Raw genomic sequence first — 13,524 nt, 5'->3', positions numbered from 1 at the left:
TTACATTCAAATGTGCTTATTGAGTTACCCAAAGCTCTTACCTCCCCTTCTTTGTAATGCCACTAAAAAATATGCCTTTTGACACTTAAATATTTATTCTTTAAAGATAATCCATTCTTGATTATGCCATACCCGACTAATTTTACATGAAGATTTTTAAAACATGGTAAAATATTTAAATTATTTTATTAAAGGTGTTGTTTAAAAACTTGTTTCCAATAAATAGTAAATTGTGAAACAGTCGATCTAAAATGTATGAGGTTAAGAGATTAACAAGCTCAAGTAAATATGAAGAAATGAAATTAGGAAAACATTTACATTTTTCAAGTGTTTGGCCATGGAGTAGTTTCCAAACACTTCATTTTTCCAGTGTAACAAGGAATAAACTAAAACTAATTCTTCTATTGTTCAGCGGTTGCCTGGCCTTTAGTCACATGTGATGACATTTACTTTCAATCCGATATCTAATTTTTTTTTCCTGACATTAGGACCAATATGAATTAAATTAATAACGAGGAAATACAGTTTATTCACATTTATTCATCTCTCAGAAAAGAGAAAAACCAAAAACCTTAGTTCCAGAGTTTTGACAACTCGGTGAAGCTCACCATTAATCACATGACAACCTCGCGTGAAAGCATATAGTCGGTGAAGTGGGGCGTGGCCACGGTCACACCCGGGACAGGGTCGTCAGGGTGGCTTCACTTTCTCGCCTCAGTGTGTTCTCTTGTTGACACTCTTTGATGTAACTTTTTACGAAGTATCATTATAGCATCTTTCTCCAGCTATTGTTGTCGAAACCTTGATAGTTTTAAAACTTTCATATTGGTCCTAATGTCAGGTATATGCCAATGCCCCCATGTTAAATATTTTGAATGTATACTTTCCTGCTAATTGTATTATTTAAAAAAATTTCCAACAAACAAAACATGTCTACTTCAGAGTATCGTCAACAATATCTGGAGGGTGCTGCAGCAGTAAGAGCAGATCGACGTGTGCCAATTAAGTCGTAGCTCACTGACGTACGTGGTACGTGGCTATGCGTGCACGAGAGTGTGTGAACTGTAATAGGCCCCTAGCTGTTCATGACGATCACGAAATGTCAAATGAGTTAAAATGACTAAATAGAACTGGGGCTAACATTCAATTGTTTAAAAATATTCTTAGAGAAGGATGCCTTCCGATCGAGTTTGGTGTCACAGTGCCCCAGACTCTTCCATTTAGAACCTATACTGATCGACTCGACCCAGCCACCGATGGCAAAAACGGTTTGATGATGCGCACATCAACCAGTTATTGTAACTGAAATGAGCATTAGAAATATAGATATATCTACTTTTTATATAGGTGCATATGTCACTGTGATGTCTAAAGCACGAATATATATATAATCTCATTGCACTTCTTTCTCTCTGCAGCTATATAGACCCGTTCACACACAGGGATGGGCAAGCTACTTTTAATTTGTAGCCGGCTAGGCTACAGCTACTTTTTTTCAAAATGTAGCCGGCTACACTACAGCTACAATTTTCCAAAAAGTAGCCAGCTACTTTGGGCTACTTTTAAAATGTAGCCAGCTTCTTTTGGCTTCTTTTGGCTACTTTTAAAAGCGTGATGTTATAACAAGTTAGCTGTAGCAATATACACAAACATCAAACATGCACACAAAACACTATTACTTGCTTTACAAAGTTTTTATTATAATAATGAAACGGAGAACTGCGATATACCGACAATTTTATTTAGTGAATCGATAAATGCTTTCATTCATTCCTTGCCCCCTTCCTCCCCCGGCCTTTTTCACACAATAAGTACACGTATTTTACGATTATATTAAACATTTCTGGATCTTTTTCCTCATCCTGTTTTAGTGACAAAAGAAATTATATAAGTTTTCCGATAAACATTTGTTTTCTATAACTATTTGTTCCCTATTACTTAGAAATGAAAACTAAACAGATGCTTAAGTATCAGGTACCTGGTGGAATTTTCAATAAGTTAGGTTATGTGGTGATGAAAAATGTCAACCTCTTATCAATACTGTGACAATGAACAACAGACCATTGAAATAAATGAGTTTGCATGGAATATAAGTAAACACTGCTTAATCTAAAGTAGGCAAGCAGATCATAAGGCATTTTTTTTTCTAACACTGACACTGAAAACAAAGAAAGGAACACAAACTAATTGTTTCCAAAAGCTGATAGGGTGAAAAGTATAGTCCTGGCATACTAGAATAGGCTTTAATTATATAGTAGGATGTCAAATGTAGCATATAAACACTGAAATATATTTTTCAAAAATGATCTGATACAAGATATATTTATTTTAAATCTTTAAGCTTGAATTTCTCTGTTTGTCGTTTTTGACATCCAGTCCTAAACTATAAAAACATATTTCTCAAGATTGGCTTGTTCTACAGCAGTAAAATTTTGCAATTTTGTTTAGAAATGCATAAGCTACAAAGTGATGCATTTGAGAATATGGTATAAACATTACTTTTGATAAAATTAACATTTTTCTAAATATTTTCTAAATATTTAATTGCCACATTCACACTGAGTCGGGGGGTACCATGTCTGATTTTTTATATCTCCTAGCAGGGCCGCCGAGAGCCAGCCCGGGCCCCGGGACAGACGACCTCTCCGGGCCCCTTGTACTTGTAATCGTAAATTATTTCCCCAGTATATAATGTATGTTTACAATTCGAATCTCAATATCTACACTTCATTCAGTGTCACGACCGGTAGTCGGACATTGCGCATTCTTTACGAAGAACGACAAGAGATCACTTGAGATTGAGACGTTTTGTTATTTATTATACACCAAAAAGAAAAAATACTAAAAAAACTAATTGTAATACAAGAATTTCCAGCAGGTCAAATTAAACCATACAGCACAAGTTCACTGTTATCCGTTCTAAATCAGAAAGTATACATCCTAGGTTGGTTCAACACCGACACTACGGCAGCGAGCAGGCTGCTACAACAGTTCTCATACATATGTCCGTTTCAATCCACATCTAACGATACGCCTCTCCGAGCACCTTTCTAGCCACCAGCAATGTCCGTGTGCTCATAAATGTTCATCAAACACATACACACAGTCCGTGTAAACCGTCTTATTCTCCCTCTAACGTTGACGGTGGAGATAAACAATGGGGGGTACGACCTTCCCCCTCTCTCTCTCTCTCTGGAGGTAAACTCAAAAGGCAAAAGTCTTACTTTGAGTTGTCGGCATCAGCGGACAATCAAATCGTCAGTGTCCTCAACACTCCATTGCACGACTTTTTAAAGACGACAGCGACGGCCCTCCACGCGGTCGGTGTGTCGTCGTCGTTGTCAGGTACGAGAGTGGAGCCCACTTGCTCAACACTCCCCAGCTGTGATGAGATGCTGCCCGCCTATAGTCGTCGGCTCGGGTTGTTCTTCTCTGGAACTTCTCAGCTCGGCGATGTCCACCGCTCCCAGTAGCAGATTCGGCGAGGAACCTTCAGCAGCAGTTCTACTGAAGTTGCGATCCCCAAAACACAGCAACAGCAGCGGCTCAGTAGCAAACACGGTACAGCAAGTCCGTCATCAATACACTCCACTCACAATTAACACAATTAACAGCCGCCGCTGTATCAATCAGCTTCTCGATGTCTCTCTCCCCCCCCCCCCTCAACTCGCTGCTCGATACTTCCTCTTGTTACTCGTTTCTCCCTCCCCCCCCCCCCGACCGACGCTACACCCCAGTCCCCTAGACCAGGTGTCGCATTCTTTCAGCCGCACGTGAGGTCCGAAACTCACGTGGGGTTCACGACCTCTATATCCGTCAACTAATTACGCCGTTGACTGTCCATCGCAGAGGGGCAACACACACACACACAGGGCTGGCTACGCCACCCCGCTCCCCCCTCCATTTCCTTTCACCAAACTCAGGCGCAATTGCCACAAAAAAAACCAAAAAAAAAAAAAACAAAGGAGGCACGGACTGATCCGTGACATTCAGTAACGAAATATAGACTGCAAACAGTAGGACAAGCGCAGCTTTGTCATGATAAGTCCTGCCAGACTGAACTATCTCTCAACAATTCTTGCATTTGAAACTATACCCACATTTTGTGGCTTGGCAAAATGTAAAAAATTTCAAATAAAGCTGGAAATTGATGGGTACGTCCATCTTCGTTTTTCAAATCGCTCCCGCCACATGGACGACACAGTATTTCCGGTTACTGAGCGTTCGAGACACGTGGGTGTCTGGCTGTCACAACACCGAGCAGTGAGAGCAGTGGCTGTCGTCGTCTTGCTGACACGCTGTCGACGAATGGTCGTGAAAGTAGCCAACATGTAGCCAAGCTACAGCTACTTTCTAAAATGTAGCTACGGCTAAAAGCTACTTTTTTTAAATTTGTAGCCGGCTAAGCTACAAGCTACAAAATTTGTAGCCAGCTACAGTAGCTGTAGCTCGGCTACAGCTACTCCCCATCCCTGTTCACACATCGACTAGCTATTATCTCAATTATTTTTTTTAAAGATGGGTATATAATTCACTGCAAGTAAAATATAGGATGTAAACAGAAAAATATGTGCAAAGGGAAGCTGGTCTATGTACCGACGTCTGTGGTGGTTGTGGCATTATAACTGGTCTATTAGCCGGCGCCTGTCGAATACGTTAAATTTCGGCCTACATGCATATATAATCTACGGTTTTTGTAGCAGGATTGTTTTACAGGGTGGGTTAATTTGCTAGCCCCACGCCCAATTAACCCTCCTCCTTCATCCGGGCCTGGGACCGGTAGGCTACCCGGGGGGTTTCCAGGTGCAGTTACGTGTGTATATAATTAACATCGATACGTCGATCGGCTTATTTTAATTTTTCGATGTGCTCCATATGTTAAAGTGTTAATTGCCAACGTTGTGACAGTGTTATTTTACTGTTCACAGTTTAAAATCAAAGCCGAAAACGAGACGAAATGCATGCAGCTTTCAAGTTGTAATGAATGTATATTTGCGGTGTATAAACCAGTTTGGCGTATTTGGGAAAAAAGTAGAGATTAAAAAAAAAATTAGTGGGTGCGGCTTAAATATACAAGGTGTGCTCAACAGACCGAAAATATAACGGTGCGCATGAAACTGCCGGAGGGCCTGGCAACGCGCGGGACACCGTTGAGTCGACTAAAGCTGACGCGACTTTAATTCATACACAGTACGTGACGTTCTGCATGACTGGTGGGAGTCATGGTCAAACATCACGGATGTACACGAAAATAAACCTCCGAGGCTTACGGATCGTGAACCGGTTGCATATATATATATTCTGTGTCTAGTAATTATAACAGTTCCATACGCGCTTTATTGTTCCCTATATATATATATCCTTCTCAACGTACGGCTATAATGCAGACCCGGGGTTTCAATATCATATATAGTATGTACAGGAAACCTTCATATTTACGTTCTGTACAGCATATAATGACTGCCAGTGTGTCCAAAGGTGATGCAGCAAAGGTTGGAAAAATTACAACGTACGAAGAGAGAGAATTTAGAGTCATCACACCACTGCCAGAGGTCGCACCTACAGCTGTGACAAAAAGTGACATTCTCGATTTTGGGGAGGAAGGATTTTTATTACACAATCTTCTCACAGAATCAGAGTGTAATCATTTTATTACCGAAGGTGAAAATGCTGGCTTTGAGGTGCTTCCTATTGTGAAGGAGAGGTACAGGAGTTCAAAGCGGTAGGTATGGAGCTATAATTAGTCTTTTACACATCTGCCGCTTTAAATTCACTGATTTGATTAGTTTAATTACACAGTACATCGTTGATTTAGTCAGTTTGTTAAAGGTGCCTTTAAGAGTGCAAACATAGTGAACAGATTTTGGCTTAAAGAAGTAGTACAACAATAGGCATTTCACTACTTGGCTGTGAACTTGGCGAGCTTGAATTAAAGAGCTGCACGAGAAACGCAGTTTGTAAACTACACAAACAGAGATGGAGAGATATATAAAGATGAAAAATGAAGATCACTACAGCCACTGGAGGTATTCATAAAAATGGCTAGCTGACCTTGAAAGCCTCATAGATGGTCACTGTGGGAAGCAAGGAAGACACAGGTAAAGGAAGTCCCATATATGCCACACAGACTTATTGGAGCAGGGAGTTAGAACCATCACTTATCCTGGGACCAGTTTGTGTGAGGGTGTTGCTCATCTCTTCTCCCTTACTGCCTTATATACCTTCGCCAAAGTACCCAATCCATAGCTGGGTCAGCTAGGTGAAATACTTTGGATCACGTATAGTTAGTGTTAGTTATAGTCAGGGCTTCTGCTTATGCAAAAAATTGCGTACAGTATGCATTAAAAGTTCGGAGGACCCCTTCAATTCTCGCCAATGGGGTCCCCTCCAAAGTTGGGCGAAGAACAGGGACCCCTTAAAAATCTGAAGGTGTCCCTGGGACCCCAAAGAATTTAGCCTTAGCAGAAGCCCTGATCGAGTTATAGTATACTGGTTAGTGCATGTACCATTGAGTGTTCAAGGGAAAGACATTCCAGACACTGTACCCAGAAAAGGAAAATGAGCGGCACTCAGATTTGTCTCATCTGATGTGAGCAACATAAAGAGGTCTGTACAGGCAGACTAGAGCTAGGTGCAGTTGTGCTAGTGGCAATAAACTGTCAGCTAAACTATGAACAATAAACTGTCAGCTAATATTTTATAAGCATTTTAGATGACTGTACATCTAGCCCATGAAGTGATCAACTTAGCTGGTAGGGTGTCAGCATCACAGACAAGTGTTCTGAGCAGAGGCGGCGTTAGGAACCGTTAAGAAGACGCGGGGCCTGGGGCCGACCATCCGCGCGGGGCCGGGTAATGGAGTACATGTATCAATATCCCTATTGATATGATGCCGGAAGCACTGATTTATATACAGTTAGATAAGCTGGATCCATTTCACGAAATAACGCACGAAATTTAGTGTTTTAATTGTTCGTAACCTTTCCCACCGTTTGTGACAGAAGCGGTTTTTTCTTAAAGCGAAATAATATGGTGACGATAACTTAATAATACTTGTTATTATTGTCGGGTTTAACGTGAAGATATGGGTTCAATAATTTGATTAATTAGAACTAAGATGTGTTTTCTGAACGTCAATTTTTTGTCACAACTTGTTTAACACAGCTAGCAATAAGTCAGAAAGATGACCTCGGGGCTGAAGCGCGGGGCCCCTTCGAGAGCGGGGCCTGGGGCGGCCACCCCATTTGCCACCCCCTAACGCCGCCGCTGGTTCTGAGACTAGATGATATAGGCAACAATAGCACAACGTGGCAACTTTCTAGTTATGGCAACCAGTCCAGCTCACAGAAGAAAAGACAGTGCAAAGTGTTGTTTAAAGCATTTTGAGTCTTTTTAAGGGATGCCAACAAACAGGACATAGAAGATTTGCATACCACTGACATCACCCATATATCATTGTTATATGCAATACATGCTTGAAACAACAAAGACTGAACATTTAGTTAGAACTGGTGAATTGTGAAAATAAACTGCAAACATCAGTTAAAACACTATAATTGTGTGAAGTTTGTGTTTAGCCAAAATATACTGCGTAGTGATCCCTTGGAAAAAAAGGAAAACATATGCATATATCTATCTACATATGCACATATTGCAAATGCTATGCATGCACGTAAACACAAATGCCTACATAAAGTAAACTGCAAACATCAGTTGAAACATTATAATCATGCAAAGTTTGTGTCTAGCCAAAATACACTGTGTAGCTATCCCCTGAAAAAATGCATATGTATATCTGCGTATGCAGGGATGGGGAGTAGCTGTAGCCGAGCTACAGCTACTGTAGCTGGCTACAAATTTTGTAGCTTGTAGCTTAGCCGGCTACAAATTTAAAAAAAGTAGCTTTTAGCCGTAGCTACATTTTAGAAAGTAGCTGTAGCTTGGCTACATGTTGGCTACTTTCACGACCATTCGTCGACAGCGTGTCAGCAAGACGACGACAGCCACTGCTCTCACTGCTCGGTGTTGTGACAGCCAGACACCCACGTGTCTCGAACGCTCAGTAACCGGAAATACTGTGTCGTCCATGTGGCGGGAGCGATTTGAAAAACGAAGATGGACGTACCCATCAATTTCCAGCTTTATTTGAAATTTTTTACATTTTGCCAAGCCACAAAATGTGGGTATAGTTTCAAATGCAAGAATTGTTGAGAGATAGTTCAGTCTGGCAGGACTTATCATGACAAAGCTGCGCTTGTCCTACTGTTTGCAGTCTATATTTCGTTACTGAATGTCACGGATCAGTCCGTGCCTCCTTTGTTTTTTTTTTTTTTGGTTTTTTTTGTGGCAATTGCGCCTGAGTTTGGTGAAAGGAAATGGAGGGGGAGCGGGGTGGCGTAGCCAGCCCTGTGTGTGTGTGTGTTGCCCCTCTGCGATGGACAGTCAACGGCGTAATTAGTTGACGGATATAGAGGTCGTGAACCCCACGTGAGTTTCGGACCTCACGTGCGGCTGAAAGAATGCGACACCTGGTCTAGGGGACTGGGGTGTAGCGTCGGTCGGGGGGGGGGGAGGGAGAAACGAGTAACAAGAGGAAGTATCGAGCAGCGAGTTGAGGGGGGGGGGGGGAGAGAGACATCGAGAAGCTGATTGATACAGCGGCGGCTGTTAATTGTGTTAATTGTGAGTGGAGTGTATTGATGACGGACTTGCTGTACCGTGTTTGCTACTGAGCCGCTGCTGTTGCTGTGTTTTGGGGATCGCAACTTCAGTAGAACTGCTGCTGAAGGTTCCTCGCCGAATCTGCTACTGGGAGCGGTGGACATCGCCGAGCTGAGAAGTTCCAGAGAAGAACAACCCGAGCCGACGACTATAGGCGGGCAGCATCTCATCACAGCTGGGGAGTGTTGAGCAAGTGGGCTCCACTCTCGTACCTGACAACGACGACGACACACCGACCGCGTGGAGGGCCGTCGCTGTCGTCTTTAAAAAGTCGTGCAATGGAGTGTTGAGGACACTGACGATTTGATTGTCCGCTGATGCCGACAACTCAAAGTAAGACTTTTGCCTTTTGAGTTTACCTCCAGAGAGAGAGAGAGAGAGGGGGAAGGTCGTACCCCCCATTGTTTATCTCCACCGTCAACGTTAGAGGGAGAATAAGACGGTTTACACGGACTGTGTGTATGTGTTCGATGAACATTTATGAGCACACGGACATTGCTGGTGGCTAGAAAGGTGCTCGGAGAGGCGTATCGTTAGATGTGGATTGAAACGGACATATGTATGAGAACTGTTGTAGCAGCCTGCTCGCTGCCGTAGTGTCGGTGTTGAACCAACCTAGGATGTATACTTTCTGATTTAGAACGGATAACAGTGAACTTGTGCTGTATGGTTTAATTTGACCTGCTGGAAATTCTTGTATTACAATTAGTTTTTTTAGTATTTTTTCTTTTTGGTGTATAATAAATAACAAAACGTCTCAATCTCAAGTGATCTCTTGTCGTTCTTCGTAAAGAATGCGCAATGTCCGACTACCGGTCGTGACACTGAATGAAGTGTAGATATTGAGATTCGAATTGTAAACATACATTATATACTGGGGAAATAATTTACGATTACAAGTACAAGGGGCCCGGAGAGGTCGTCTGTCCCGGGGCCCGGGCTGGCTCTCGGCGGCCCTGCTAGGAGATATAAAAAATCAGACATGGTACCCCCCGACTCAGTGTGAATGTGGCAATTAAATATTTAGAAAATATTTAGAAAAATGTTAATTTTATCAAAAGTAATGTTTATACCATATTCTCAAATGCATCACTTTGTAGCTTATGCATTTCTAAACAAAATTGCAAAATTTTACTGCTGTAGAACAAGCCAATCTTGAGAAATATGTTTTTATAGTTTAGGACTGGATGTCAAAAACGACAAACAGAGAAATTCAAGCTTAAAGATTTAAAATAAATATATCTTGTATCAGATCATTTTTGAAAAATATATTTCAGTGTTTATATGCTACATTTGACATCCTACTATATAATTAAAGCCTATTCTAGTATGCCAGGACTATACTTTTCACCCTATCAGCTTTTGGAAACAATTAGTTTGTGCTCCTTTCTTTGTTTTCAGTGTCAGTGTTAGAAAAAAATGCCTTATGATCTGCTTGCCTAAATTAGATTAAGCAGTGTTTACTTATATTCCATGCAAACTCATTTATTTCAATGGTCTGTTGTTCATTGTCACAGTATTGATAAGAGGTTGACATTTTTCATCACCACATAACCTAACTTATTGAAAATTCCACCAGGTACCTGATACTTAAGCATCTGTTTAGTTTTCATTTCTAAGTAATAGGGAACAAATAGTTATAGAAAACAAATGTTTATCGGAAAACTTATATAATTTCTTTTGTCACTAAAACAGGATGAGGAAAAAGATCCAGAAATGTTTAATATAATCGTAAAATACGTGTACTTATTGTGTGAAAAAGGCCGGGGGAGGAAGGGGGCAAGGAATGAATGAAAGCATTTATCGATTCACTAAATAAAATTGTCGGTATATCGCAGTTCTCCGTTTCATTATTATAATAAAAACTTTGTAAAGCAAGTAATAGTGTTTTGTGTGCATGTTTGATGTTTGTGTATATTGCTACAGCTAACTTGTTATAACATCACGCTTTTAAAAGTAGCCAAAAGAAGCCAAAAGAAGCTGGCTACATTTTAAAAGTAGCCCAAAGTAGCTGGCTACTTTTTGGAAAATTGTAGCTGTAGTGTAGCCGGCTACATTTTGAAAAAAAGTAGCTGTAGCCTAGCCGGCTACAAATTAAAAGTAGCTTGCCCATCCCTGTGCGTATGCATATACTGCAAATGCTATGGAAGCAAATAAACACAAATACCTCACAAGTGAGATAGAATAAAGAGTGTTAACAGATTTTTTTCCTAATCCAAACAGGATTGTATTTGACAGTCCAGAACTAGCAGGTATTCTCTGGGAAAGAATCAAACCTTGGGTGCCAGTTATCACTATTAATGGAAATCCTCATGAAAAACATATTAATGGAGTCCGTGATCTCATGCAGGGCACCTGGCAACCCCTTGGGCTCAATAATGTAGGTCATTATTATATGATTTTGTTCTTGATATTCATGGGTGTATGTATATGTGTGAGAGAGAGAGAGCTTTGGGTACAGAATATAGTTTTGCATGTATACACAAGGACTGTCAGTACAGTATGTTTGCATATTTGTTCACATCTCATGAATACTTCAAAATAATGTCATTTAAATGAAGATTAATAGAAATCATTATTGTTAATATTATTTTTACCTTAACATTTGCTTTGAAAATTCATGGAATTTGATTAAAATAAGATATAATAAATATGCATGAAGTATAATCTCAGTTCAACATCACTTTGTAGATATTCCGACTATGTCGTTACATGCCTGGAGGACATTTTTGTCCACACTTTGATGGCTACTTTGAACACAGCTCTCAGGAACGATCGTTGCAAACTTTTATGCTGTACTTGAACAGCAACTTTGAAGGGGGCAACACTAATTTTATCCATCAAAATCAACGTCCATTCAGGGTAGGAATGTTACGGCTTTTCATTTTATTTTTTAATTACTTTTTTTAAAAAAGAACTAAATACTAGTTTAATGTCAGAATTAGCACTTCAATGCCAAGAACTTGTTAACTGGTCCTAATACTATCTGCTTTACTATATTAGTATTACAAAAGAATTTTATGTGAGTCAATATTTTTATCTTCCTGTTTGAGTTATGCTTATGTTCTAGAAAGATGGAAAGTACTGTGCTGAAGAGCAAAATATTCTCTGCAGTATCCAACCTGAAGCAGGACTTGCAATTATTTTCAACCACCGTAGACTCCATGAAGGTCAACAAGTCAAGTAAGAAGTTGTTCATTTTTGTTACAGATTGCATGACAGGTATTTCTGCACAAGTACATTTCATCATGTTTTTGCTGCATACAGCATTTCACAATCTTCATTATAATTGATTGTCATGATGTCTACATTGTTAAAGTGAGACATATATTTCCTGTAAACTGACTAAACTATTGCTTTTATTATTTTTCATAATAAAATGAAAGGAACAGTTATTTAAATAATGGACACATTGAGTAAGTTACGCTTACAGTTTGTAGTTGGAGTACTTGGCTTGAAAAGTTTCATATGTGTGTGTTTGAGTTTGTATGTGTTTGTGTTACTAAAAAATCTGGAAAGATGATCGATGTTGAGTTATCTGATTGTGGTTAATAGGCTGATGGTGTTCGATGTGTTTCGACCCTCAACTTGCTGATCAATGGCTGTAGTAGAGAGAAGCCATTATAATATGTGTAGTTATCATAACAAATTTTATTTTTTACAGATTTAAGTTTAAAAAATAATAAATATAAATTTGATTGGCTTTCAGGAATGGTGTAAAATACATTTTGAGATCGGACATCATGTTTCGCAATATGGGTCAAAGCACCAGAACGCTTGGCTAAGGAATAGCTCTTGGATTATTTAAGAGGCAGAAAGAAAACAGGTTAACTTTTTTTTTTTCAAAATAAACATTTAAACTCTATTGCATGTTGGATAAATATATATGCCATTTTGAACAAATATATAACTTGGGCTTATGTGTGTGATTATTCAATAATTTTAACAATGTTGGCAAAAGTTATGAAATTAATTTTTTCTAAGTGATTTCTAATTCTTCCTCTGTTTTTCAGATCATGGAGGCAGCACACTTTTATGAAAAGACATTTGAGCTTTTCTTAGATTCATGTGGAAATCAACCTTGGTTTATCTGGTATACAGAGGTGCACACAAAATGGATCTATAAATATGCTGTTCAGAGTAATGCACAACAAAAGCATAGCTTTGCTAGAAAATTTAAAAAGGAGCCAAAATGAGTTTCTTTTGCAGATCTGGTACCTGCAGATTTACTGGAACGTATTTTATAAGCTTATTGTTGTAATGTACAGGTGGGAGATAAGATCTCTTCAATAGAACTAAAACAATGGAAGATAAAAGACATTTGTGTGGTTTCATTTTTAAGATTGAGGTGTAATATTTGGGTGTAAAATTCTTACCGTTCATAGAAACATTAGTGACCCACTTGTACTGTGATGGTAACTTTATTTCCTTGTATATTTGCTTTTTCTCATTGTGTAATCTAAATCATTTGAAACAGAAGTGGAGTGAGGTTTTTGGTGCTCTGGTTGTTTTTTCTTCATAATATTGAACTTTTCATTATAATTTTTACAAACTATGGTGAAAATTATATATATTATTATTATAAGAAATGTACCTGTAATGTGGAGGCAGAGTTAGGCAGCATTAATATAAAATGTAAATCTGTCAGATTAAGTGGGAGAAATTTTATGAAACCTAACAAACTTTTGCATCAAAATCTTCAATCATATTTTAATTCCAGAGATGCTTCTTGTAATTGTTTTATGTGTGTGTGTGTGCAAGCACAGCTGCATTTTTACTTCGAGCTTTGTGGGCCTGCAAGCT

The 13,524-nt window shown here is 39.4% G+C and overlaps 1 protein-coding gene across 1 annotated transcript; it reads left to right on the top strand.

Moving 5' to 3' along the window:
* The first annotated feature begins 4,837 nt into the window (after positions 1 to 4,837).
* LOC112570496 lies at positions 4,838 to 13,429 on the top strand. The gene is made up of 6 exons (XM_025248935.1): positions 4,838 to 5,722; positions 10,945 to 11,101; positions 11,413 to 11,583; positions 11,792 to 11,904; positions 12,431 to 12,547; positions 12,735 to 13,429. Exons 1-5 carry the CDS (start codon positions 5,382 to 5,384, stop codon positions 12,504 to 12,506), a joined length of 858 nt encoding a protein of 285 aa, XP_025104720.1. The 5' UTR covers positions 4,838 to 5,381; the 3' UTR covers positions 12,507 to 12,547; positions 12,735 to 13,429.
* Positions 13,430 to 13,524: the final 95 nt, after the last annotated feature.

The sequence above is a fragment of the Pomacea canaliculata genome, linkage group LG8, assembly GCF_003073045.1.
Source record: "Pomacea canaliculata isolate SZHN2017 linkage group LG8, ASM307304v1, whole genome shotgun sequence".
NCBI lineage: Eukaryota > Metazoa > Mollusca > Gastropoda > Architaenioglossa > Ampullariidae > Pomacea > Pomacea canaliculata.
The sequence above is the reverse complement of the archived record's forward strand: the minus strand, read 5'-3'. Positions and strand labels throughout refer to the sequence as shown.

What these genes read in the sequence shown, in the direction of transcription:
- LOC112570496 (XM_025248935.1), top strand. Translation starts at nt 5,382, where the DNA reads ATGCAGACCCGGGGTTTCAATATCATATATAGTATGTACAGGAAACCT. An exon ending in AGGTACAGGAGTTCAAAGCG is followed by an intron (nt 5,723 to 10,944) that starts GTAGGTATGGAG and finishes TAATCCAAACAG; the next exon opens with GATTGTATTTGACAGTCCAG. An exon ending in AACCCCTTGGGCTCAATAAT is followed by an intron (nt 11,102 to 11,412) that starts GTAGGTCATTAT and finishes ATCACTTTGTAG; the next exon opens with ATATTCCGACTATGTCGTTA.